Source organism: Ovis canadensis, chromosome 13, assembly GCF_042477335.2.
Source record: "Ovis canadensis isolate MfBH-ARS-UI-01 breed Bighorn chromosome 13, ARS-UI_OviCan_v2, whole genome shotgun sequence".
Taxonomy (NCBI): Eukaryota; Metazoa; Chordata; class Mammalia; order Artiodactyla; family Bovidae; genus Ovis; species Ovis canadensis.
In genome coordinates this window covers 42,684,902-42,712,354 of record NC_091257.1, presented here as the reverse complement: position 1 = coordinate 42,712,354, position 27,453 = coordinate 42,684,902, and the positions used below count along the sequence as shown (strand labels likewise).

General features: G+C 44.5%; 1 protein-coding gene across 2 annotated transcripts; it reads left to right on the top strand.

The window, feature by feature from the left end:
• Positions 1-27,453, top strand: SEPHS1 (selenophosphate synthetase 1). 2 transcript variants are annotated; one of them, XM_069547499.1, is made up of 9 exons: positions 1-874; positions 3,592-3,861; positions 9,271-9,374; positions 11,308-11,415; positions 12,070-12,224; positions 14,012-14,102; positions 15,971-16,070; positions 23,851-24,063; positions 25,573-27,453. In XM_069547499.1, exons 2-9 carry the CDS (start codon positions 3,669-3,671, stop codon positions 25,785-25,787), a joined length of 1,179 nt encoding a protein of 392 aa, XP_069403600.1. In that variant the 5' UTR covers positions 1-874; positions 3,592-3,668; the 3' UTR covers positions 25,788-27,453. The 2 variants fall into 2 exon arrangements, with proteins under 2 accessions (XP_069403600.1, XP_069403601.1); XM_069547500.1 differs by lacking the exon at positions 1-874 and adding an exon at positions 943-1,709.

The following is a 27,453-nucleotide window of genomic DNA, read 5'->3' as shown; positions in this document are numbered from 1 at the left end:
GACTTGGACCTGTGGAGAGCAAACAATGTAACTGAGAAACCTTAAACTCTGACTTCCTACCAAACGCACGAAACGTTCAAGAAACTTCGCAGGACGTGTGCGTGTTCACCAAGGCTCGGGGGATCTCCCGAGCCAGGCTGAACAATGGAAGGGAGAGTCGTTATTAATCAAACGCGCCGTCTGTGTTTCTAAATCTTTCGTCGCGGCAGAGGGGGCATTCCCTCTGCTCTCACCCGATCTTCAAATTGTCTCCGTGCTCATTGTCTGCCGGTAGGAACGACGGCAGCGCTCGGGGAGCAGGTACAGCGTCCCGCAGAACGCAGCACGGTTGAACCTCGCCAGGTTTTGGAAAACATTCCCAGCCCTTCCAGCGGGTCAAGGAAAAGGAGGTGGCCCGGGCGCCAAAGGCTGCTGCCAATGCAACTCGCAACTTTTGAAATCAATCCTTTTTGCATCGTGCAACGGATGCCACCGCTCGTCGGGCTTGCAACCCCCCACCCCTCCCCCGAGACCAATCATTGCCGCGCTCGGGCCTGCACATCGCCCCCGCCCCCTTTCCCGGGCCGCACGCAGCCACCGAGCCTCTCCGGCCGCGGCCCGCCGCCTCTTAAAGGGAGGGAGCCGGCCCTTAAAGGCCCCTCGCGTGCGGCGCACGGCGGAGCGCGGCGGCCCTGGTTCCCGGCAGGGGCCCGCCGAGCCAGGCCGAGCCCCCGCGGCGCCCAGGCGCGGCCCGGGGCCCTCCCGCCCTCCGCGCCGCCGCCGGGAGAAGCCTTTTTATTCAGGCGACGCTTAAGGGAGCCCGGCCGCGCCCGGTGCATTGTGGGAGCGGCGGAGTCCCGTTCGCGGGAGGAGGCGGAGGGCGCAAAGCGAACCGGTAAGCGCCTGGCTCGGGGAGGGGGGGCGAGACACCAGGCTTAAAGGGGAATATTCGTCCGCAGGCCCAAGGCGGCCGTGCGGATCCCCCCGCGGGCCGCCCGGGCGCGCCGGGAGCCGTGCACAACCGGCGCTCTGCAGCGCTGCCTGGAGAGGGGCCGAGCCAGGGCTTGGTGGGGCCGCTTTAAAAAAGAAGCACCGCCCGCGCCGCCGCCGCCGCGGCCGCGGCCGCCGCGCGGGGCCGGGGAAGGAGGGAGGGAGGAGAGGGCGGGGGAGGAGTGGAGGGGGAGGGCGGCGGCGGCGACGCAGGGGTTAATTTTTTCGCCCGCCGACATTTTTTGTGCGGCGGCGGCCCGCGCGCGCGGCGAGAGAGCCAAGCCCGGTCCCCGGGGCGCGGCGCCTTCGGGCCCTCCCCGCCTTCCCCCGGCACCCCCGCCCGCGCGCGCCCTCTCTTCGGCCCCGCGGGCGCCTTCTGATGCCTGGCGCCCCGGCCTGGCCGGCCCGCGAAACCGAAGTCCCATCGCGGCTAGTGGGGCCGTGCGGGCCTCGCGCCCTCCCCGCGGCCTGGGCCGCGCGGTTCCCGCTGCCGCCGGGACAGAGAGCGGGCGGGCGGGCATGGCCCCGTCGGCCGCCCCGCTCCGCCTCCTCCTGGCTGCGCCGCACAAAGAATCCGGGCCCGGGTGGCCTTTAAAGGCGGCAGCCAGGGATTTAAGGTGTCCCCGAGCGCTGCCCTCCGCCGCCCCGACGTGTGCTTCCAGCTGGGCACGCGCCTCTTGCGCCCAAGTCGTCGCGTCCTCCCCGTTGTTTGTTTCCTGGGCTTGGGGACCTTGGGGGAGGTAGGTACCGGGCCTGTGCTGCCCTCTTTCCCGCCCCCACTCACCGCGCTCCCCCGGCTCTGCGGCCCGCTTGGCGCCCTCGTTTGAAAAATTAAAACGTGGCTGGGAAAGAAAGGGTTAACCGTTGCTTTAAATATTCATGTCATTGTTTTAAAGGTGTAAACTGGCGGCTTTGGGGTTCTAGTGGACTGCATATTATGCAACCCACCTCCCCCCCCCCGCCCCGCCCCGCCATTAATTTCACCTTTCTGCAGGCCTCCCCCATCTCCAAAAAAAGTAAGATTTTTTTTTTTTTGGATTGAATACGTCCTTCATTCTATTTGGAATTTGGAAACTCCTGAGTGCCTTCTGGGCTTAAGGTGTTTTCAACTTTTTACTGTTAAAAATCTTGGAAGATTTAAAAGGAAGCTAGTCTCCTGAATTCCAGATTCTCCTCCCCGCCTTTATTTTTGGATAGAGATTGAAGGCAGGAAAATAACTGGATGCCTCGTGAGTTGGATTTTTTCTGCCCCTGGTAGGAGTGAGGCAGTGTTAAGTGCGAGGCATTTGGTGAGAAAAGGACTGTTGTTTTTAAACCCTTCCAAGTCAAAGTGCTGTTGGACTTTCCCAGCTGTAAAATGGCTTCAGAATTCCCAAGTCTGTAACTTGATTAACCTCGCGCCCTCCTTTTGCACAGGTGTTTTCTTGGACTGTCGGAAGGTTCACTCGTTTACAGTTGTATTTCAAACCAAAATCATTGCTCACCCCAAACATGGTTTTCTAAAGACAGTTTGGATGACTCCCTGAACTCAGGCTTTGTGAGATTTATTTTAAATGAGTGACGTGCTTCCCAAGGGATCGAAAACTCTATAAATGGGAATTATGTTCTTAATCATGAATTTTATAGGGGAAACTGACCTTAAAACTTAGGGTGTCTGTTATTCTGTGCCCAATAAAGCATCACTCTGGAAGTTTGTAAACCCCGGGAGCACAGGAAAGGTTTTCATTTAGCCCCAAGGCTTCAAACTTAGAAAGATTTGTTCCAGAAACTTCCAATGGTACCCCAAACTATAAATGCTAGTGATTTAGTACAATTTATCACTATAGATCTGCGATGAAACAGTAAGGAGGAGTAGTATACTTTGTCAATGATGTGTGTTTACTAGTTAGTTGGGCAGCGTTTGCTTTCTAGGAAATAGCACTGAATTAAAACATCAGAGAACTAACTTTCCACTGCTCTCTTGTAGAAAATGAACCTTGCTGTGTTAAAACAGCCATTCCAGGTTTCAAATTGTGTTGTTTAGACAGGCTTCCTATTAGTTTTGGATCATTTTGTGTACTTCTAACTTAGAATCAAGATCTATTTTTCTAAAAATCGAATTTAGCATCATAAAGAATTTCATCAAATGCATATCCATCAACTTCCATTTCAACACAAATGCCTGTTAGGTATTTTATTTTTCTTTTAGATAGCAAAAGGTCTTCCTGAAAAGTCACGTTAGCCAGGGCATCTCATTTCTAAACCATAGTACTTCCTGGTTGATAGGTGAAGTGACTCGTTTTCCTGTAATGCCACCAGCTAGAAGAACGTTGGGGACTTTTTGCTCAAGATGGCACTGTGTCCTGTAAGCCAGCTGGCCCATAGTTCTGTCTTCTTGGCTGCCCCTCACAGCCACAATTATAACACAGACTCAGAACGTGTCTAATGGTACAGTCACTTTTTAAGACTTACCTGGCTTATACATCACTTTGTCAAACCATTCTGGCCCCAGATGGCTGTTTTCCTGTGGTCTTGGTGATTTCAGCCCATTTCATGTTTACTTTTCACTGTCATATATTCACTTGATTCTTGGCAAGTACTGGTGAGAACTCAATGGTCTCTTTGTGTTTTGGTGCTACCCAGGTGGATCTATAAAGAAACCAGCTGCGTAGGAAAGGGAGGGGAGGAGCCCGGCCGTGAGGTGTGTGGGCCCAAGAACCATGTCTGCACGGGAGTCCTTTAACCCGGAAAGTTATGAATTGGACAAGAGTTTCCGGTTAACCAGATTCACTGAACTGAAGGGCACTGGCTGCAAAGTGCCCCAAGATGTCCTGCAGAAATTGCTGGAGTCCTTACAGGAGAACCACTTCCAAGAAGATGAGCAGTTTCTTGGAGCAGTTATGCCAAGACTTGGTATGTGAACCACTGTTTTCTTTCGTATTTCCCGAGTAGAGCATCTTGGATGCATTGTTGTCAATGAGTCAAAAACTGGAGTTCTCTTTTCCCATATTGCCTTAAAAAAAAAAAAAAGAAAAATTTCTCCAAGAAGGATTCAGAGCAAAGCAATGGTGAGTGAAGTCGCTCAGTCGTGTCCGACTCTTTGCGACCCCATGGACTGTAGCCTACCAGGCTCCTCTGTCCATGGGACTTTCCAGGCAAGAGTACTGGAGTGGATTGCCATTTCCTTCTCCAGGGGATCTTCCCAACCCAGGGATTGAACCCGGGTCTCCTGCATTGTAGACAGACGCTTTACCATCTGAGCCACCAGGGAAGTCCTTATTTGGAGGAACTACTTGAAAAGCATCAAGAAATGTGCTCTAACCATTTTTAAACTCTAAAGTATATGATTGAGACAACTGTTAACAGTAAAGGTATTTTTTATTCAATCAGATTAGAAAAGATAGTGGTTCTGCATCCTTGTATAGGACTGGGAGAGCAGTGACTGGGTTGGGGGAACTCAGGGCTCCTCTGCAATAGGCATCACTAGAGAAGTTCCCATGGGAGGAGGGAGAAGAAAAGTGCTCCAGACACAGAAGGCAGGAACACTGGACTGGGTCTATACTTGACCCCAGCTTGACATCGGGACTTGAGAGCTGTGTTTCCTTGACCCAGTTCCTGATGTCCTTAGTGATTTACCCTTCCCCAAACATTGAGCTCAGAAAGAAAGTCTTAGCTGCTGGGATGTCTGTTAGCTTCTGTGTGTGCTTTGTTCGGTGTGTCATGCAAGACTTGTGATCACTTTGCCTTTTGAGTGTTAGTTGTATATTCTAGGAGCTTGTAGATGTTTTGTAGTTACAGTGTGTGACTTGATCAGTTTTCCTGCATAAGATTTTAATTGCATTTCTTTTTGCTTATATATGATCACACTCTATCTCATAACATTGGTTTTGAACCCAGGGTACTCCTTTCTTTCCTGATTGTATAAAGCAGAGTTGCTTTGGGTAGGAGAGAGGAAAACTCACTTCCTGTAGTCTCAGGGCCTGTAAGGGCTCCTAGGAGCTCAGTTAGAAAACTGCCGTTGAGAATTCCCTGGGGATCCTTGGCTAAGACTTCGAGCTTCCAATGCAAGGAGCCCGTGTTTGGTCCCTGGTCAGGGAACTAGATCCCATATGCCACGACTAAGACCCGGTGTAGCCAAATAAATTATAGAAAAAGAAAACCGTCCTCATCTATCTAATGTCTCAGTGTGAAAAAATAACATGTGAATGAGGTAGAGTGGACGTCAGGTTACTTGTCAAGGAATGAGAATATATTGAGAAAATCATTAGATAACTGGGCAACAACAAATGCAGTAAAAACCTCATGGATGGGACTTCCCTGATGGTCTGCTGGTTAAGAATCCCCCTTGCAGTGCAGGGGGCAAAGGTTCAGTCCCTGGTGGGTGAACTAAGATTCCACATGCCTCGGATCAACTAAGCCTGCAGCCTACAGTTACTGCGCTCGTGCGCTCTCGAGCCCGTGTGCCACAGGTACTGAAGCCCATGAGCTATGGAGTCCATGCACTGCAGCTGGAGAGTCTGTGCACTGCAGCAGAAGATCCTGCATGATGCAGTGAAGATTCTGAGTGCCGCAGTTAAGACCCAACACAACCAAATAAATAATTAAATTTTAAAAAAAACCCAACAACTTTATGGATAAAGCAGTGATTCCCCTCTGTAACTGCCCTCGTTGACTTATTGAGCACTCAGGCAGTTGGTCCTTCCAGCAGCCCTGTGGTGCTCAGGAAACCTGGGTAGCCTGTTTCCTGTCACTTGGTGGGGGTCAGAACTTGAAATCCACACCTTTCCATTCCTCTGCTCACCATACTGCTTGTCATCTGATTTTTCAGTACAGACATGTTTGTGGGGAAAGGAGCTGCATCAGCTGTAACTCAGCAGTGACAGCAAGGGAACAGGCCAGGAGAAAGAGATAATAAGTGTTACTCTGTACACTCTTCTTAACCCTCCTGAGCCTCAGTTTCCCCATCTGTAATACGGGCTAATAATACCTGTGGTTTGCAGCTGTTCTGAGTACCAGAAATTATCTGTGTATGTATGTGCACTGTATCTGTACCCACATACATAATATATGTATGTTTTTATGTATGAAGTATGTATGTATACACATAAGTCTGTTGACATGTTTTAAAATTTTGTCTAAAAGTGTCAGATTTTTGGCATTCTAAGGGTAAGCCATAACAGTTGTTAAAGATACATGTTTATTGTATTCTAGTGAACTGTTAGGATAAGTATGTCTTGGAAATTGGTACATGTGGGACTTCCATGGTGGTCCAGTGGCTAAGACTCTGCCCAGGTTTGATCCCTGTTCAGGGAATTAGATCCCATGTATGGCAACTAAGACCCAGCTCAGCCAAATAAATTAATTTTTTTAAAATTCTTTAAAAAAAAAACACTTGGTATATCTGTTGCTGATGCATAAGCTTTATCACATGTTGACAGCTGCTGGCTATGGAGATAGTTTGATGATTTAGGTTATTTTTAAAATTTTATTTTTAATTTTTTTGCTGGATGGTTTCAGTCTTGCTGAAACCTTCTAGAATTCCCCTTCAGCCACTGATTAAGCACACCCTGCTCTGTATTTGAGGCTTCCTTCACTCTGGCATCTTCCTTTATTTCTACCTACGCTGTGCCTCTGTCCTGCTCTCTCATACTTGATATACTCGTTTTGAAAGCGCATGGCCTATCCTAGGCTCACCCTCTCTGTCTTCCTTTCTTGAAATTTGATAGGGGATTTGTAAACCAGTCACTACAGACTAGTGCTGTCCCAAAGAAAGATGAGATGAGCCCCCTGTGTCATTTAAATTTTTCTACTACAGGTAGTTCCAATTAAAAAAAAAAAAAAATCAGGGACTTCCCTGGTGGTCCAGTAGCTAAGACTTCTTGCTCCTAATGCAGGTGGCTTGGTCCAATCCCTAACTGAGGAATTAGATCCCACAACTAAGCATTCACATTCTGTGATGGAAGATCCTGATGCTAAAGTTAAGACCCAGCACAGCCATATAAGTAAATAAATAGTTTTAAAAAATATATCAGTTCAGTTGCTCAGTCATGTCCGATTCTTTGCGACCCCATGAATCACAGCATGCCAGGCCTCCCTGTCCATCCATCACCAACTCCTGGAGTTCACTCAAATTCATGTCCATCGAGTCGTGATGCCATCAAGCCATCTCATCCTCTGTCGTCCCCTTCTCCTCCTGACCCCAATCCCTCCAATAATTAGGGTCTTTTCCAATGAGTCAGCTCTTCGCATCAGGTGGCCAAAGTATTGGAGTTTCAGCTTCACCATCAGTCCCTCCAATGAATACCTAGGACTGATCTCCTTTAGGATGGACTGGTTGGATCTCCTTGCAGTCCAAGGGACTCTCAAGAGTCTTCTCCAACACCACAGTTCAAAAGCATCAATTCTTTGGTGCTCAGCTTTCTTCACAGTCCATCTCTCACATCCATACATGACCACTGGAAAAACCATAGCCTTGACTAGACAGACCTTTGTTGGCAAAGTAATACTCTGCTTTTGAATATGCTATCTAGGTTGGTCATAACTTTGCTTCCAAGGAGTAAGCGTCTCTCTCCTCTTTCACTTTCATCAAGAGGCTTTTTAGTTCCTCTTCACTTTCTGCCATAAGGGTGGTGTCATCTGCATATCTGAGGTTATTGATATTTCTCCCAGCAATCTTGATTCCAGCTTGTGCTTCTTCCAGCCCAGCGTTTCTCATGATGTACTCTGCATATAAGTTAAATAAGCAGGGTGACAATATGCAGCCTTGACATACTCCTTTTCCTATTTGAAACCAGTCTGTTGTTCCATGTCCAGTTCATGTGAATTTAATTCTACTATATTTTAACTTAATATATAAAAATGTCATTTTGATGCATAATTAATATAAAACACTGCTAGCTGAGATTTTTCTCAGGTCCAAGTGTTTAAAACTGAGTGTGTGTTTTAGTGTCTCTTTCTATAGTCCTATAGTTATATGGAAACCGAAAAGGGAACATTCCCTCTTTTCCAAAGTGAATAGTAATGTATTTGGAATACCCAGTTGTTGGAATGATCAATTTCAGGAGAATCATGTGAGTTTAATTGTGGTTCTTGCCCTGTTTCCACTTGAGTGCTGCAGAGTATCATTAGTGGGCATTTCTGTGCACGTGCACCAAATGAGAGGAACTATTGCACACTTTCTGATCACTGGTAATAAGTGTTCCATGGTCACAAATTTGTGAGGCTTGCCATTCTGAAACAAAGTCCTCCATTCCCTAACTGGATCTTCCATCAATAGTTTCTGCTTTGCCATCTAGTATGGTAATAAAAAAAATCAGCCTGCCATCACAGAGTGATGTTTTACCTAACTTGGTTTTATTTCTGTGTTAGTAATAATGGATCAGACCTTGACAGACTGCCCCTGAGACCCAGCCTGTCTGCGGGGTCAATTGTGAAAGCTCACAGGTAGTCCTGTCTATGGGATTCGGGTGTGATTTATTCTTGTTTCATTTGGGATTCTGGGTAAATCTACCTGCTTTTATACTTCCTCCTGATTTGTCCTTTGCCCATTGTGTTGCAAAGTCAAAATGCTTCCTAAGGGCCAGGGGGTGTCCCCTGGAGAGAAGTGTTGGGAAAGCACTCCATTCAGGTGGGAGGCCAGTCTAAACTTAGTGTTTGCATTGCAAGTGATTTTTTTTTTTTTTTTTAAGAAATAGTCTTGACTGTTTCTAAACCAATTTCAGGAAAAGGGAATTATTTCTAAATAGTCCATCAGTTGTAAGATCCCGTGGGTACCACAGTGCTTATGTGCATGCTTGATTGGAGTTGATAAATACTTGTTCTAGCTTTGTCTTTTTTCCTTTTTTGGTCATTTTTTTTACTAAAACGTAGAATAGCATTTTATATGTGTAAAATATTTTACAGATTTTCTGGTGGAAAAACAGAATGATGCCCAAAGATGTACTCTTGGCTAACTATGGAGAAGACAACCCAAGTTCCATCTGTGCTGTTCTCATCTTTGCAGAAACTCTCTATGGTGCCAAGCACGGGATAACAGTAAAAGAAAGGAAGATTTCTCTTCAAGGCATCATTAGAGTCGCAGAATTGTACCATGTTGACATTGAGTCTTCATGACTAACAAATTGTCTTCTCATTTGCTATCTTAAGCTGGTTTTGTTTCACATTTATTTCAGTTATACTTCTTGATAGGAAACACATTGCTTTGTTGGCAGTGAGCAGTGTTTCATAAGAGTCTTGTGCAGAACTCCTGTCAGTACACTGAAGGTGCAAAATGACCCCACTCTTCTGTTGACTTCTGGGTGATGGTGACTCCCATCTTTGCAGGCATCGGGATGGACACCTGTGTCATTCCTCTGAGGCACGGCGGCCTTTCCTTGGTTCAAACCACAGATTACATTTATCCCATCGTTGATGACCCTTACATGATGGTGAGTTTGACCCGACGTACTTTTACATCTGGAACTGCTTACTCTGGGTTTGGAGTGGTGGCTGGGTTTTGTACATGCATGTGTGGGTGGGTTTTTTGTTTTTGTTCTGTACAAACTGTTGTTATTCCTCCCACCATGACTCTGCCATTGTGGGTCCGATTTGACTGGTCCCTTGCTCACACTTGGTACCGTGTGTGAGGCAGGCAGGGCGGATGTAGGGCATCCCCTGGTGCTCTTGCACCTGCGCACGTCTCTCTGTCAGAGCACCTGTTCAGTGTGTCTATGGAGTGATGTGTTTCTAGTTTTCTCCTTTTGTTTCCTTGTCCATGTTTTTCTTTGACATTTGTAAACTCCACTTTCCTCTGTAATAGGACAGATCCTGCATGTCTCTGTCCAGAAATAGAGAGCTTAGCATCTCATCACAATGAACTTGACCATTGACCCTGATTCTGGTCACTCCTCTCGCCGTGTCTGTATTCCATAGGGTAACCCATGGGTCTCCCTGCTGATCATGCTCCGCTCAGATACCCCCGCCTGCTCATGGTGGGGTTGCTGCCAGGAGCCCCTCCATCTACCCAACTGGACCCTTCCTTGCACCCTGGCAGCTGGGAGCAGCCAATGAAGAGATTGGGAACATCCTATCTGTAGGAAGTGCCAAAGGCCCCTCCTGTTGCCAAGGGCACTGGGAACAAGGCGAGGAGGGAGTGTTCACCACTCAGGTCCCAAGACAAGCACATGGGCTCCCAGGAACCTGTTTCCTGCCCACGCAGCCAGCTGTCTCTCCGGTAAAGCAGTGCTCCCGTGCACGCCATGCCCCTGGTGTCCTACCTGACTGGGGGCCCAGGTGGCTGGAACCAGAATGCATCCTCTGCCAACATCTTGCTAAAGGACCTGAGAGCCTAGCACAGAAGGGGCAGCACACCTCTGCAGCCCAGCTTGTGGTTGGCACCTCCCAGCATGCCGACCACACTGCCCCAGTTGTCTCGTGAGTGAGTCACAGGAGGTGATCCAGCTCCCTGCCAACCTGCCCAGAGGTTGTAAGACAACATAATGATAAACCGGCAATGAAATGGCCACTGGAAGTGATAGTAACTTGCAGTTTGATTACCCTTAATGTCAAAAGAAAAGTGTGTCATTTTCTCCTTTCCTGTTTAGAGAAAGGCAACTTAAAAAATTTTTTTCAATCTCTGTCGGCAGGAGAAAATCTTTTATTTTCTGTAAGTAAATTATTAATAATTATTAATGTTATTGATAATTATTAAAATAATTATAAATTATTTTCTATTTTATATTCCACATTTCTATTGAGTACTAGTTCAGAGTTCCTCGATAAAACTATATAGTTTACTGGGAATTGCCTCCCTTTTTCTTTAAAAAACAGTCTGGTTTCAGAGCTAGGTGTTGTTCATTTCTTCTTTTTATTTTAACCAAGATGATTTTCCTGTTTATCTCGTACAACTTTGGAAAGGAGTCCAAAAATTTCTCCGAGTACGTAAAACCCATCTTCTCTGTAACCAATAAAAATTGGCCCTTTTTAAGAATCTGTTCAGGGTAAGTGACCGTTCCTACATTTTCTTTAAGACGGTTGTTTCCCAGCATTTCCACTCTGGCTCCTCTGCAGCCATCTGTACCATGCCCGCTTCTCTCCATCTCTCTGCTCTGGGTTCTGCACCTAAATAAATGGCAGGTTTCTCCTGATGTTTTAGAGTGGCGGAGAACACGGAAATGCTGTGTGCTGCACGGAGGAGAGGCGGTGGCAGGAGCGTCTGAGCTTGGTTCTGTGGTGGAGGAAAGGCAGCGAGTGTGTGAAGCACAGCTGCTGAGGCCCACGTCCTGGAAAGTCCCCTCCCGGGTGCCTCTGGGCAGCCCAGCTCTCTGTGTCTGCCCCGGAAAGTCCCCTGGGGTCCCTGCTCACGTCTGCCTTCTCTTCCAGGGCAGGATAGCCTGTGCCAACGTCCTCAGTGACCTCTACGCCATGGGGGTCACGGAGTGTGACAACATGCTGATGCTCCTCGGAGTCAGTAATAAAATGACCGACAGGGTGAGTAGGAGCCTTCCAGCCCAGGTTGTGGCACCGAGGCCGTCACCCTTCCCTTTGGTCACTGCCTGGATGGCGACATAGACACTGGTGGGGTCGGGGTGTCCCACTGCTCACCTGGAGCATCCGTGGCCTCGCTGCCTGGCCTGTTCTTTGACTCAGAGGTGAATTTCTGTTTAGATTATTTTTGACAGGTGATTGGTTTCATCCCCACCCCCTGCCATAGTTCTCCCTGCGCATAAGAATTGAGCGTTCGGTAGGCTCTTGTCTGCCCCCACAAGGTGCTCTTGGGCCTCTGCTTGGACACAGCCATCTGGGGCAGACGTGGGGTGCATGTGAGCTGGTCTTGGGTGGTTGAGGACCGTGTAGAGAGCGCATTCAGATGCAGGCAGCCCTGAACACCCAGCCCATTTCCAGAGTTTACTTCTCTTGTCCAAGCTCCATTCACATTGTAACCTGCAGCCTCTTCCAGCTTGTGATAAAAGGGCTACAGAGTGAGCTGTTCCTACCTCTTTCTGTTACTCCCTGCCCCTTCTGGAAACTCTGGTTTTATGATCTTTTCTGGTTTATGATCTTTTCATAGCTGTAAGTGTATAGACTCTCTTTTCCAGGTTTTAGCTGAATGATGTGACTTTTAATTTTCCTTTTAAACCCTAGGAAAGGGACAAAGTGATGCCCCTAATTATACAGGGTTTTAAAGATGCAGCAGAGGAGGCAGGAACGTCTGTAACGGGCGGCCAGACAGTGCTGAACCCCTGGATTGTTTTAGGAGGTGTGGCTACGACTGTCTGCCAGCCCAACGAGTTTATCATGTAAGTCATTTTTTTGTTTCATGTCACCTGGCCTGGTTCGCTCCCCAAAATTTCACATAACATAAAATTCAGTTTTTTAAAATATACAATTTATTGGTTTTCAGTATTCACAGGCTTATATAACCATCACCACTGTCCAATGCCAGAACATTTTCATCTCCTCAAAAAGAAACCTCGTACTCATAGCAGCTACTACTGACTCCCTCCTCCCCCACTCCCTGAAATCCACAGATCTACTTTTGGTCTCATGGATCTGCCTGTTTTGGACATTTCATATGAATGGAACCATGCAACAAATGATGTTTTTGTCCAACTTCTTAGCATGTTTTCAGGGTTCATCATGTTGCACGTGTGTTGGTACTTCATTCCTGTTTATGGCTGAGTAACAAACACTCCATTGTTTGGACAGACCACAGTGTGTTCATCCATTCATAGGTCACAGGCCTCTGGGTTATTTCCACCTGTTGTGAGTGATGCTGCTATGAACGTTCATGTGCAGGTTTTCCGTGTGGACATGGGTATCAAAAAGACAGTAAGCAAGTCTTGGTGAGCATGTGGCGACATCACAGACCTTGTCCGTGGCTGTGGGGAGTGTAAAATGGTGCAGCTGCTTTTGTTCCTCAGGGTCAGTAGTCAGCACATGACCCAGTAATTCTTAGATGTCTGTGCCTGGGAACTGGAATGTATGTCCACACAGAAAACTTGGACATGAATGTGTATAGCAGCATCCCCCACTTGTTTACTGTCTTTTTTGATAATAGCTGTCTCGGTGGGTGTGAGATGAAACCTCAGTGGGTTTTGATTTGCATCTCCCTGATGGCTAATGCTAAGAGCATCTTTTCATGTGCCTTCGGGCCATTGCCAGGTCTTTGGAGAAGTTTCTCTCTTAACACAAGTTGTCACTTTTCGTGTTTGACATCCTGTCAAGAAAACCACCTTGCCCTGTTCTCTGAAGGAATCAGAAGCTCTATTTGTGGGGTGGGTTTTGTGAGCGGGTGCCGGGTCCACGTGTTTCACAAATCCAGAAATGTGAAAGGGTGTGCCTGTGGGTTTTTAACCCACTTGGATGATTGTTGTCCAGTGTCGGGGGACCAGACGACTGTATGGACAGTTCCTTGAACCAGGACAAGAAAGACATGAGTGCTAGTCGTTAGGGTACTTAGTGAGACAGGAGTTTTGTTCGGGGGGCAGTCTTTCTGTTTTTAGGGGTGCCTTTTTTTTGATATTTGCCTTCTGTCTTTCAGACAGGGCCCAACCAGGGATCCTGTGTACCAAGGAAACTTATTGGTCATAACTCTGAATTTGACACACTGATGCTAAAATTACGAAAACATTAGACCCATAATCAAACAGCCTGAGAAATCCCACCTGTATCTCTGCTATATAAGTGATTGTAAAACAGAAAGTACAGTGTTTGTTTCAGAAGTCTTGTTGCCTCAGAACCCTGGTGGGTCTGTGTTGAAAAGTACAGGGCATGACTGAATCAGGGCCTGATGATGTCTTTGAAGTCTAAGCAGTTTGCCTTTTTGGGAAACTAGTAAGTCATTGTCCTGAGTGTTGAAGTCGTGGCCTCTCCACTTTTCATTTAATGTTTTGTTTTGTTCATCAGTCGTCCCAGTAGTAAATGATAAAGCTCTGCTGTCAGTACATAGCAGTAGTTGGCTTAAATATGAGTGACTGCAAACACACATGTGGTTTTACCAGCCTTTTCTTTCTTTTGTTTAACCAATGATGAGCTTATCTCCTTGGTTAATTTGATGAGAAACTGCCAGTGTTCTCTTCTTCAGGCCAGATAATGCAGTGCCGGGTGACGTGCTTGTCCTGACAAAACCTTTGGGGACGCAAGTGGCCGTGGCTGTGCACCAGTGGCTGGATATTGTAAGTGACCTTCACCTTCCGGTGGCTTCTAAAATGAGCTCCTGAGGACTCCCCTGGTGGTCCCATGGCTAAGACTCCATGCTCCCAGTGTAGGGGGCCCTGGGTTCGATCCCTGGTCAGGGAACTAGATCCCACATGCCCCAACTAGAGATGCTGCATGCTGCAACTAAAGATCTCGTGTACTGCAACTAAGACCTGGGCAGGCAAATAAATACATAGATATTAAAAAAAAAATTTTTTTTAATGCACTCTTCTAGTTGTAGTATCAGAGAGTATAGTGTCAGTCTAGACCTTATAGAAATCCTGGGAGTTGTCCCTATTCTTTTATTAAATCGAAGTTTTCATGTATTGAGTGCTTAAAGTTCAGAAGTACTCCATAAATAGAATTTGGGAAACAGTTGAGTTTATCTGTTAATTAGTTACTGAGCTGGCTATATCTTATCACTGAAAATTAATACATAAGAGAATGTGTGCAAACTTTGATATTTGAGGTATAAATAAGGCCAGGCTTATTGACAATTTAAATTATTTTAGTCATGAGTTTTTTGGTCATTTCTGGTTGCTTGTTTTATCTTTTTAAGCTAATTAGTAAATCAACATTTTGATAAATAATCATCTTATGGAGAAAGCATCTAGAATATAAAGATATTTATCCTGAGTCACTTTTCTGCTGCACTGTGATCAATCATTCTTCCTTTAAGACTTCCTTGATTGCTGTAGCAACTCAAAAATGAATGACTGTGGTATATTCTCACATCGCTCAGTGCTTTCAGTTTCTGCAGTTAACATCTGAAACGACTAGTCCTGAGAAACAATTGAAAAAGAGTAATTTTATGTTACTCATCAACCAGATAGATCTTAACTTGACAAACAGCAGAGAGAATCTCTAAGGAGGCCATATTTAGATATTTTTCTCTTCTCATTCAGCAATGATGGGGACATTTTCCATCTAGTATGATCACTTGTCAATCAGTCCACAGGACTTTGCTTTTTACCAGTTTCTTAAAGGTGCTCAGAACTGGAAAAAAGCAAGTTTCAAAGACTAAGTAACAGTGTGATACCCTTTCATAAAGGTCGGAAGCAACCAGAGTATTGTTGGGGCATCTGTATGTATAAGGATACTGCTTTTCAAAAGGCAGGAAAATGACAAGTATAAAATTCAGAATCGTTGTTACCTCTTGGGGAGGGCTGAGGGGCAGGGAGTAAGGGAGGTACACAGAGATAGATTTCCGTTGGGCGGTAGATTATTGTGTTGCTAAAAATGAGTGAATTCATGAATGCTGGCCATTAATGGACCATGACTGTATGTCATGAGCCCAGCATCGTGCTGCTAGGCTCTTTGACTATCAGACTGGGGAAGAAGAGGAAAGACAGTGGTGTTTCAGAGGATGTACTGTGTGGTCACTCTCAATGTCATCGGAGCCAATGCTAAGTTGAAGTTCTTTCCCATTCATTTGTTCCTCAAGAGGACTTGATCCCAGAATTCAGGGAGAGTCAGTAAAATATTAACACAGTTAACACGAGAAACATCAAAGTTGTCAGCTTACAAGGGCAGATGCAGAGGAGAACCTAAGGACATTCACAGCTGTCCCGCTGGTCTCACGTCTCCAGTAAACTGCAATGTTGGACTACAGAGGTGCGGCTGAGGGCAGAGAAGATGGCCGTGATAATAACGTCTAGCGGACACCTAAAATGATAATCTCGAGGGTTGGGGGAGTGGGGAGTTAGAAAACTTAATTTTGTGTGCAGAATTAGATAAGTAAAACGCCTCAAGATGACTAAGGAAAAAATAGGCTCTTTCAGTGGTTAGAAACAAAAATTGATCACATTTTTTCTCTTTTCTCCCTCATCTGTGTTCCTGTCATCAGCCTGAGAAGTGGAATAAAATCAAGCTAGTGGTCACCCAGGAGGATGTGGAGCTGGCTTACCAGGAGGCGATGATGAACATGGCTAGGCTCAACAGGACAGGTACGGCCAGGCTCGGGTCAGCAAGCTTTCTGAGACGCAGGAAGGGAGGTATTTCAGGCTCTGTGGGCCATAGTCTCAGTTGCACTGGTTTTTTTCCTCCTCATGACTCTTAACATTGTTTTTTTAAAAAAATCTTAGCTGGAGGAACTGGCCATCAGCCAGGTTTGGCCAGTGACTGCACAACCCCTTCTGTTGGTGCCTAGAGCCCTGGTGGGAATCCAGACACGTTTCGTGTTCTTGACATATGCACGGGGTAAATGTGATTTACCTTAGAGGAAAAAAAATCATATCCTTATTTTAGGAAAGTTTTTAGAAAATATAAAAAGGAAAGGAAAAACATTGTTCATAGCCCCACCACCCCAAAATAACTGCCGTTAATACTTTTATGTATTTTTCTAAGATTTTTATCCATGTTTGGTTGGTTGGTAGTTTACTTTTATCTTACTGTTGATGTTGTAAACTAAAGGTTAGCATACATTTTACTTGTATTTGGAGTTTGGCTGGGGCAGGTCATGGAGTGGCATGCCAGATCTTAGTTCCCTGACCAGGGAGAGACCAAACCCATGCCCCCTGGAATTGCATAGTCTTACCCACTGGACCACCAGGAAAGTCCCTGGGATTTGCTTTTATTCATTTAATATTACTAAATTCTTTTTTCCATATTATATAATTCTAATACACATGATTTTTAATGGCTAGATGTTCTATCAGACAGTATGCTGTAACTAATTTGCCTTTTACCTACTTTTGAAGAATTTATTTTGAGATAAAATTTTTCTGTAATTTTTTTTTCCTGCATTCCAAGAGTATTTCTTTGGCTTAATTCCAAATTAAGTTGAATTGTAATTATTTAATTCTTTGTTTTCTGATATTCTCATCACTTACAACCAAGGTTTTTCATACCTACTTCTTTTAGTGTGCCATGTTTAAGAAGTTTGTGGGTTGTCTTGTCCTTCAAATTAAGTAGTTTAACAGTTAGAAAGTGATTTGTAATGGATTTAGTTTTACTCATATAGGTTATTAGTTTATTTAATTTGTGCACTTAAGATTCCTCTATCCTTAAATTTTAGACATTCCTGATAGGGATATGGCAGAACACTTATGGAGGCATGTTCGGTCGTATGTGGCAAAATTAAGTGTACGTTTATTTTGACCCAGAAGTCCCACTTCCGAGAGTCTATCCCAAAGCTACAGTGGCCAGAATATGAAATAACATGTGTACAACACTATTCTTTGAAGCACCTTTTATAATTGCGAAAGAAGGGTATAATCTAAGGGTCCATCACTAGGTGACTGACTGGGATTATCTGGTCTCCATGAATGAGAGAGCTTTATTACCAGGAGCTATCTGTAGGATATGGCCAGTGAAAAAGCAAAGCACAGAGCATATATGTAGTATGCTGCGTTTTGCATATTCATAAATAAATATGAAGTAATAACATGTATTTTATACTTTCAAAAAGAAACAGTGGAAAAATAAAGACTAACAAAAATTATTATATATACAAGAGAACAGGGAGGAAGCAGACCCTCTGAACATGCTTTGTTTCATAAGTTGAACTTGGAAACAAATGTTTTATGTAGTTTTCTACACTTAAAAATTAAATGAAAAGAGCATATTTTATGAATCCAAATCAAATTTTTTAAGGTTGTCCAACATACGTCTAAGCTAGTGGCAAAACCACATGAAGAATTATTTCAAATCTCTTTGAGCATGGTATTTTCTGTGTACATCCTGAAGACAAAAATCCACAAAAATATTTCATTGTTGTCAATGGGTTTGTGTTTGTGAGAATGTTGTATATTGAGGTAAATAAGTGAATGTAATTAGGAACAGAGACTTTAGAGAGAAGATCAAAGAAGCTAGATTAATTCATCTTTAATTTTGAATTATCAGTGTGAACTCAGGATTATTTTTTTTTCCTCTGAAAATGTTTATTTCTGAACCTGTTGAAAAGACCTAGAAGCAGTGAAGGGTGAAGTCTTATTGCCCCTGGTCGGAAAGTTGCTGTTTTCCACTAAAAAGTACCAGGACTCCCTGGGGAAATGGCAGGCTCCAGCTCTGGGGCAGGAAGTATGGAAGATAAGCTTGATTTCCTGTGCCTGGAAGTGGTGGTGGTGTCACATCCTGACAACTCCAAGGGGCTCCCACTTGATGGGAGCTGGAGGGTACAGTTTGAATATCAAAGACCAGAGTGACCATATCAAGTATCTGAACAAATGATAATTAAAACTTTTTGGTCACCTGGGTCACCAACTTATTCTGAAGTAAAAGTGGTCATCCTCTTATTTTACCTGTCTTGTATGGGGTGAATTTCAGGGAAACTGAATTTTCTAAAGAATTATTTATCAAAATCACATCTAATAAATACAGGAAGAATGGTTGAATTACAGAGTTGCCATGTTTGCTGTCCCCTTGATTAAATGAACCTTATCACCAAACATCAGTGGCTGCTAACAGCTTTTGGCAAAAGGTTCATGTTGATGATATTACCCCCCATCCCCCGTGAAGGATTCTTGGCAAAAAAAAATGAACCTGAGTTTCTTCGAGCCTTGGTCCTAAACGCCAGTACAGGAAATAGGGAAAATGGTAGAACATGCGCGAATCGGAGATCCCCAAATCCAGAATGGAGGAGAGGTTTTAGGAAAAAGTGGCTCAGTTTCCACAAATAAATGACTCTGAGAGGGAACTGTTGTGACGTTTCAGAGAGAGCAATCAATATAGTGTTCATTTTGTTGGTGTGATAATGATATTGTGGCTGTGTTACAAGTTTTTTTATCTTTTAGAGGCACACACAGAAATTCCGATAGCTGAAGGGTTGGCTTTAAAGTTTCCATATCACCTCTCACATCCCCCAACAAGCAGGCAGGAAAAGATGAGACCCCAGCAGATCGGTGGTAACACTTGAGGCTGGGTATTGTTAGGTATGTGGGAATTTGTGGTGGTGTGTTCCTCTCTCTGCTTTTGTGTTTCATTGAAATTTTTATAATAAAAATGAGCAACAGTCATTCCAAAATGATGCTGTGAAAGTGCTGCACTCAATATGCTAGCAAATTTGGAAAACTCACCAGTGGCCTCAGCACTGGAAAAGGTCAGTTTTCATTCCAAGCCCAAAGAAAGGCAATGCCAAAGAATGCTCAAACTACCACACAATTGCACTCATCTCACATGCTAGTAAAGTAATGCTCAAAATTATCCAAGCCAGGCTTCAGCAATAGGTAAACCGTGAACTCCCTGACGTTCAAGCTGGTTTTAGAAAAGGCAGAGGAACCAGAGATCAAATTGCCGACATCCGCTGGATCATGGAAAAAGCAGGAGAGTTCCAGAAAAACATCTATTTCTGCTTTATTGACTATGCCAAAGCCTTTGACTGTGTGGATCACAATAAACTGGGGAAAATTCTGAAAGAGATGGGAATACCAGAGCACCTGACCTGCCTCTTGAGAAATCTGTATGCAGGTCAGGAAGCAACAGTTAGAACTGGACATGGACCAACAGACTGGTTCCAAATAGGAAAAGGAGTACGTCAAGGCTGTATATTGTCACCCTGCTTATTTAACTTCTATGCAGAGTACATGATGAGAAACGCTGGACTAGAAGAAACACAAGTTGGAATCAAGATTGCCGGGAGAAATATCAACAACCTCAGATATGCAGATGACACCATCCTTATGGCAGAAAGTGAAGAGGAGCTAAAAAGCCTCTTGATGAAAGTGAAAGAGGAGAGTGAAAAAGTTGGCTTAAAGGTCAACATTCAGAAAACGAAGATCATGGCATCTGGTCCCATCACTTCATGGGAAATAGCGTCAGACTTTATTTTTCTGGGCTCCAAAATCACTGCAGATGGTGACTGCAGCCATGAAATTAAAAGACGCTTACTCCTTGGAAGAAAAGTTATGACCAACCTAGATAGTATATTCAAAAGCAGAGACATTACTTTGCCAACTAAGGTCCGTCTAGTCAAGGCTATGGTTTTTCCTGTGGTCATGTATGGATGTGAGAGTTGGACTGTGAAGAAGGCTGAGTGCCGAAGAATTGATGCTTTTGAACTGTGGTGTTGGAGAAGACTCTTGAGAGTCCTTTGGACTGCAAGGAGATCCAACCAGTCCATTCTGAAGGAGATCAACCCTTGGATTTCTTTGGAAGGAATGATGCTAAAGCTGAAACTCCAGTACTTTGGCCACCTCATGCGAAGAGTTGACTCATTGGAAAAGACTCTGATGCTGGGAGGGATTGGGGGCAGGAGGAGAAGGGGACAACAGAGGATGAGATGGCTGGATGGCATCATGGACTCGATGGACGTGAGTCTGAGTGAACTCCAGGAGATGGTGATGAACAGGGAGGCCTGGCGTGCTGCAATTCATGAGGTCGCAAAGAGTTGGACACGACTGAACTGAACTGAACTGATTCCCTATATAAGAGAAGTGGTGACCAATACTTTAAAAGTAGAATCCCTTTTCCCTAGTGGCTCAGAAGGTAAAGAATCTGCCTACAATGCAAGAGACCTGGGTTTGATCCCTGGGTCAGGAAGATCCCCTGGAGAAGGGAATGGCTACCCACTCCAATATTCTTGCCTGGAGAATTCCGTGGACAGAGGAGCCTGGCGGGCTACAGTCCACAGGGTCACAGAGTTGGACACGACTAAGCGCCTGACACACACTTACTGACCATAGGACTCAGTGTGTCCCCTTGTCTGCTCGCGTACTCAGAGCTTGTCTAGGACGGCGTTGGGAAGAGCTGAAGTGGAGGTCATGGCTTTGCTGAATGTCCTTGACTGCCCCACTGTGCCACGTGTAGGTGTGTGAATAGTATGGCCTTTTCTCAGTGTTGCTTAGCTAGCACTAGGAACCAGAGTAGGGTCAGTTCTCCTCTCAGCGTGTGTTGTTGAGGATATACGTAAGTAAAAGATTCTGTTGTAAGCAAAGATAAAAGAGAGGTTTGGTGAACTTGTGCTTAGTCACTAAGTTATGTCTGACTCTTTGGGACCCCATGGACTGCCTCCCACCACACTCCTCCGTCTGTGGGATTTCCCAGCCAGGAATACTGGAGTGGTTAGCCATTCCCTTCTCCAGGGGATCTTCCTGACCCAGGGATCGAACCCAGGTCTCCTGCATTGCAGATGGATTCTTTACTTTCTGAGCCACCAGGGAAGCCCAAAGAGAAAAAATGTATATCAAAAAGCAGGTCTTTACTAGTGGTATAGTGGATAAGAATTTGCCTGCCAGTGCAGGGGACAAAGGTTCAGTCCCCAGTCCTGGAAGATTCTTCATGCCATGGAGCAGCTAAGCCTGCATGTCACAACTACTGAAGCCCACACGCCCTAGAGTCCGTGCTGTGCAACAAGAGGAACCACTGCAGTGAGAAGCCTGAGCGCAGCAATGAAGACCTGCTGCTGCTGCTGCTGCTGCTAAGTCGCTTCAGTCGTGTCCGACTCTGTGCGGCCCCATAGACAGTAGCCCACCAGGCTCCCCTGTCCCTGGGATTCTCCAGGCAAGAACACTGGAGTGGGTTGCCGTTTCCTTCTCAAATGCATGAAAGTGAAAAGTGAAAGTGACGTCGCTCAGTCCTGTCTAGCGACCCCATGGACTGCAGCCCACCAGGCTCCTCCGTCCATGGGGTTTTCCAGGCAAGAGTACTGGAGTGGGGTGCCATCGCCTTCTCCAGCAAAGACCTAGTGTAGCCAAAAAAAGAGAAAGCATTTAACCCAGAGCACTTCTATAAACATATGGCGTATTTCATTTCATCAAAAAGACATTTAGTTTTTTAAAAATAAGCAATTCAGTTACTCCCCTCATCCCCAAAATGAAATACATAGGTGTGACTCTAAAAACATGTCCAAGTTCTGTATGAGGAAAACTATAGAACTGATGAAACAAATTAAAGATGTAAATAAATGGAGGTATTCCATGCACATGGATAGAACTCAGTATTGTCAAGATGTCAGTTCTTCCCAGCTGTAGGTATAATGCAATCTCAATTGCAGTTCTAGCAAGTTATTTTGTGAGTATCAGCAAACTGATTCTGAAGTTTATATGGAAAAGCAATGGACCCAGAACAGCGAACACAGTGTTGAGGTTTTGGAGAACTGATACCTCCTGACTTCAAGACTTCATATAAAACTGCAGACATCAAGATAGTGTGTTGTTGGTTAAAAAGAGATCAATGGAATAGAATAGAAAGCTGAGAAATGGGCCCACATAAGTATAGTTGAACTGATTTTTGACAAAGGAGCAAAGGATAAATCTTTTAAACAAATGGTTCTTGAAAAATTAGACATCCATAGGTAAAAGAATCTGGACACAGGTATTAAACCCATCATAAAAATAAACTAAAAATGGATTGTAGACCTAAATGCAAACCTGCTAAACTCCTAGAAGATGACATAGGAGAAAACTTGGGTGATCTTGGGTTTGATAATAGCTACTGAGATAACACCAGAAGCACAAATCCATAAAATAAAAAATGGACAAGTTGGATTTAATTAATATAAAAAAACTTCTCTATAGAAGAGACTGGGGATGAAAAGACAAGCCACAGACTGGAAGAAAATCTTTACAAAACACATGTGACAGAGGACTGGTATCCAGAATTTGCAACGAACTCTTGAGACCCAACAATAAGAAAATCCAATTAAAAAACGGGGGTCGGGGGGAGAGCTGAACAGAAACCTCACCAAAGAAGATATACTGATGGCAAATAATTATATGAAAAGATGCTCCACGTCATGTGTCATTAGGGAACTGCACAGCTGCTAGAACAGCTATAGTCAATACCAAATGCTAGTGAGGGTGTGGAGCAGCCCGTTGCTGATGGGAATGCAAAGTGGTGCAGCTGCTTTGGAAGATAGTTTGGCAGTTTCATACAAAACTAAATCTGCTAATATGATCTAGCAATTGTGTGCCTTGGTGTTTGCTCAAATGAATTGAAAGCTTCTATCCACCCACCCAAAAACCTGCACATGGATGTTTGTCGTAGGTTTATTCAAAATTGCCAAAACTTGGAAGTAGTTGGTAAGTATATAAATTTATATTTATATAAATTAATATTTATTAAAGTCCTTCAGTAGTTGGTAAATATATAAATAAACTGTGGTCCATCTAAACAGTGGAGTATTACTCAGTGCTGAAGAGAAGTGAGCTATCACGACATGGAGGAGCCTTAAGAACACATTACTGAGAGAAAGATATCAATCCAAAAAGATCAAATACTGTATAATTCCAGCTCTGACCTTGTGGAAAAGGCAAAATGATGGAGAAAGTTGAAAGATCAGGGGTTGGAGGAATGGGTGAAAAAGTGGAACTTGGGATTTTCAGGGAAGTGAAAACACTGTGTATGATACTCTAATGACTGGATACATGAGCTCATACATCTGCCGCACGCATAGACATCAAGAGTGAACTCCAGTGTAAACTGTGAACTGGAGTTAACAGTAATATATGAATACTGACCTGTCAAGGTAGCACACTGATGCCGGCTATTACTGTCGGAGAGATGGGTGGGGGCAGGGACAGTATGGCAACTGCTAAATTTTCTGTAAACCTAAGACTTCTAAAAAATAAAATGTGCTAATTTTTTTAATTAAAAAATAAAAGATTAACCTTTCAGTTATCAGGAATGTACCTTGAATTTAGATCAGACAGTCTTAAAAGGTCTTGTTCTTATTTTAGGAGAGTATGTTTGAGACTAAAGCATCTGTAAAATTTTGAGTTGAGGAGGAGTGTTTTCTAGGAGTCTCTGTTCACGACACCAGATGACAAAGGCTTCTCTGTCCTCTGGCAGCGGCAGGACTCATGCACACGTTCAACGCCCATGCAGCTACTGATATCACGGGCTTCGGGATTCTGGGCCACGCACAGAACCTGGCCAAACAGCAGAGGAATGAGGTATCCTTTGTGATTCACAACCTTCCCGTCCTGGCCAAGATGGCAGCTGTGAGCAAGGCCTGCGGAAACATGTTTGGGCTCATGCACGGGACCTGCCCAGAGACATCAGGTACCAGGGCCCTGGCCCGGGTCAGGGGTTAACGCTAGTGAGGCCAGTGGGACCTCCCTGAGGAGGAGGAAGCCAGGTCCAGGAGCAGGGCCCTAGGGTGTGAGGTCTTGGCTGGGAGCATCTCAGCCTGCTGTCATCTGCCACGGTGTCTCATGCCATCCTTCCTGTGATGAGTAGCACTGTTTTCAGTCCAGTGTTGTTTGGTGATGGGATGGGAAGAAGGGAGGATATGGGGAAAATAGGTCATCACCTAGTTTCCATTGGAAACTCAAGAAATAGCCAGTGTATCCATAGGTTACATTGACGAGGCTGTATTTTTTCCTTGCAAAAGTCTAAAATTAGTGTTTTAAGAATGAAATAGTATATGATATCTCCAAATTACCATTTTTCTGTTTGTCCCTTTTTTTTTTTTCCTTTACCTGGACTCTGTTTCATCCTTTCAGTTCCATCCCCCACCCCACCCCCCTTCCTCCCCCTAGTCTCTCTTACTTCTGTTATACTCCCTCTATAACTCAGGAACTGTTTCCCTGTCCTGGTAAAAGAGTTGAAACATCTGGGAATGAAGTAAAGTACCCATGCCTGGACTAAACCCCGAGGTAGTCAGTCTAAGGTGGGCCAGGTCATAAGAAATTCTGACCCCTAGAAGCTAAGACCACGAAACCCCACCCATGCACCCGCCCTGGGGGTGGGGATGGGGGGTTCGTTTCAGGTGGGCCTCTCAGCCATAGAGAGGACCCTGCCACTTCCTGACCTCAGAATTATGAAATCCACTTCTTCGAAGTGTGCTACAAGAGGGTAGCTGAACTGTTGGTAGAACAGTACCTGCTGCCTGGCAGGCGTGGAATCAGAGTGAATAAACTAATGAATATTCCCAACTAACGCAGTCTGTCTCTATTAAAAAATGAGAAGTTTCTCATTTTTTGTAAAAGGTCATATATATTTTTTCCCCGATTGGGTTTCTTCTACTTACAAATACATGAAATTATTTTGGCTTAGCTACTCGGGTACCAGTGAAGATTTATTTTCGCATATTTTGTATTTTTCTATTTTGAAGTTAATGACAGAGCCAGGGACAGAACCTAGATACTTTGAGGCACACACACTTCTTTGGCCTTAGTTTTTAAATTAAATTAAAAAAAAAAAAAAAAACATGAAAAGCCTTTTTTGGTAAATTGAGGACTCCATGTAGAGAATCAGATTGAAAATGAAAAATTCTCTTTTGTTAATCCTTTCAAGTGTTGCCTGGGAAAGATTGGCACCACATACGTTACTGCGTCTCAGACGCTTCACTCCTACACAGCATCAGATGATTCATAAGGAGGGTGTTTTCATGACTTAAAAGTTTGTTGTTGTGTGTGTCTTGAAATATAGTAGAAGTTGAGCAAGGACTCACTTAGCGACTCCACCGCGCAGTCTGTGGAGTAGACGCAGGCAGTGCAGATCTGTTCTGGGGAGACAGCAGCATCACCGCTAACCGTGCTCCTTTTTTCTCCCTTTCCCTTTTGCCAGGCGGCCTCCTGATCTGTCTACCACGTGAGCAAGCAGCTCGATTCTGTGCAGAGATCAAGTCCCCCAAGTATGGTGAAGGCCACCAAGCATGGATTATTGGGATCGTGGAGAAGGGTAACCGCACAGCCAGGATCATAGACAAGCCCCGGATCATTGAGGTCGCACCACAGGTGGCCACCCAGAATGTGAACCCCACACCTGGTGCCACCTCGTAATCTAGGCCAAGGCAGCTGTGTGGTTTTGTTTTTAAATAGCTCTATTTCCTTTATCATCATTTCAATTAAAGACTATAAACAACAACGAAAAATCTCATTGTGTCTACACATCTGGTGACCTTAGGTCGATTTGTGAGTGGATGCAATTAATCAAATAAAATCCATTGCCTTTTTTTCCCGTTACATTAACTGAAGATGCACCTAATCTTGAGGCAGCTTCTGAGTTGAGAATTATATTGTTATCCAATACTGTTGATTCATTTTGAATCTTTAGACACTTATCTCTTGCCGAGTAGGCTCTTTTTAAAGGTGCTTTCACGTAGCACAGACATTGCCTGTCGTAGTGTCATAGCAGTTTGTGTTTTTTCATTTTATGTATATTTATCGTTATCCTCCTGATCCTTTTTGAAGTGTCTGGAATGGTATTCTGGTGGTATTCTGGAAAGACAGGATTGGTGAGGGAGTGACACAGTGGTGTCCCGGTAGCAAGAGGGTTGCATGAATCCTAGTCTTCTAATTCAGGAGCATCTCTTTGACCCAAGGGTGCATTCAGCTAAACCAGGCAAGTGCTTAACTGCATGGAAAGCACTTTGAAGACAAAAAAGAAATGTTCTTTTTTTCTTTTTTTTTGTAGCCTTCCTAATACTTGCAGTAGTATCATTAACTGTTTTCTTTATTGATAGCAAAAAAGGACACTTTTTGCAATGTAATTAGATGTTCAATAGCACAGCAAGGAATTGCCTCTGAAAGGGGGTTCATGTATAATACTCATTTACAAGTCAGCATATAATTAACTACACAAATAATTTTTAAATATAATCAATAATAAAGACTGTTCTGTGGATAGTCGTGTTTAATACATTTTATATTTTGTATAGTGATTTCAGACCTTTTGTTTCCTTAAAATCCAGCTGTTTAGCCTGATTCTTAGCATTATTTTGTCCTTTGTGCCAGTACTTCTCCGTGCACGCTTCCTGTGATCTATGTGGAAACCTGCATTGGCCAACCATGCAGCTCGAACTTCGACTTGTTATTCAAATAAATATTTAATTTTTTTTATTGCTCTTGTATAATCAGATGCCCCGTTTAGTATTATTTTAGAAGCATCAAGAGGGTTTTGGCTAAAATACAATTTATTGGGGGAAAATTAGATTTTAGTTTTATAAAACTTTCAAGTCTTTCACGGGACCTATATTTTCTTGAATTAAATTTTGTAGTTCTAGAACAAATAGGTGATCTAAAAAGGTGTTTATCCGTGTTCCTTAAAAACAGAGGCTTCCTTTTATTTTCACCTACTGAACCAGTAGGAGAGGCTCCTCTCCTCACATGTCACACTGTCCCCGCATGTCCCACCGCCCACTTCTGAGTGCTTCCTGCCTACAGGCACCAAAGTCGAGAATGGCTCAACTTCTTGCCAAAGGAAACCACCACGCGGAAGCAAAGCCCTGGAAGAGGCTCTACCTTGGACTCGCCCTCCTTCAGGAGCCAAAGCGCAGCCTCTTGGCACATGTTACTGGAACTCAAGCCATTAACTTCAGTGTGTAGGACCAAGGGGCTGCAGCAGAACTGAAACTAACTGGACATTGGGTAGGGACTGATAACCGTGTCGGTCCTCAGAAGCTGCAAACTGGTGGTCAGCAAAATAAAATGTGTTGGAAACCTCTGA

What these genes read in the sequence shown, in the direction of transcription:
- SEPHS1 (XM_069547499.1), top strand. Translation starts at nt 3,669, where the DNA reads ATGTCTGCACGGGAGTCCTTTAACCCGGAAAGTTATGAATTGGACAAG. An exon ending in AGCAGTTATGCCAAGACTTG is followed by an intron (nt 3,862 to 9,270) that starts GTATGTGAACCA and finishes CCATCTTTGCAG; the next exon opens with GCATCGGGATGGACACCTGT. An exon ending in GTAATAAAATGACCGACAGG is followed by an intron (nt 11,416 to 12,069) that starts GTGAGTAGGAGC and finishes TTTAAACCCTAG; the next exon opens with GAAAGGGACAAAGTGATGCC.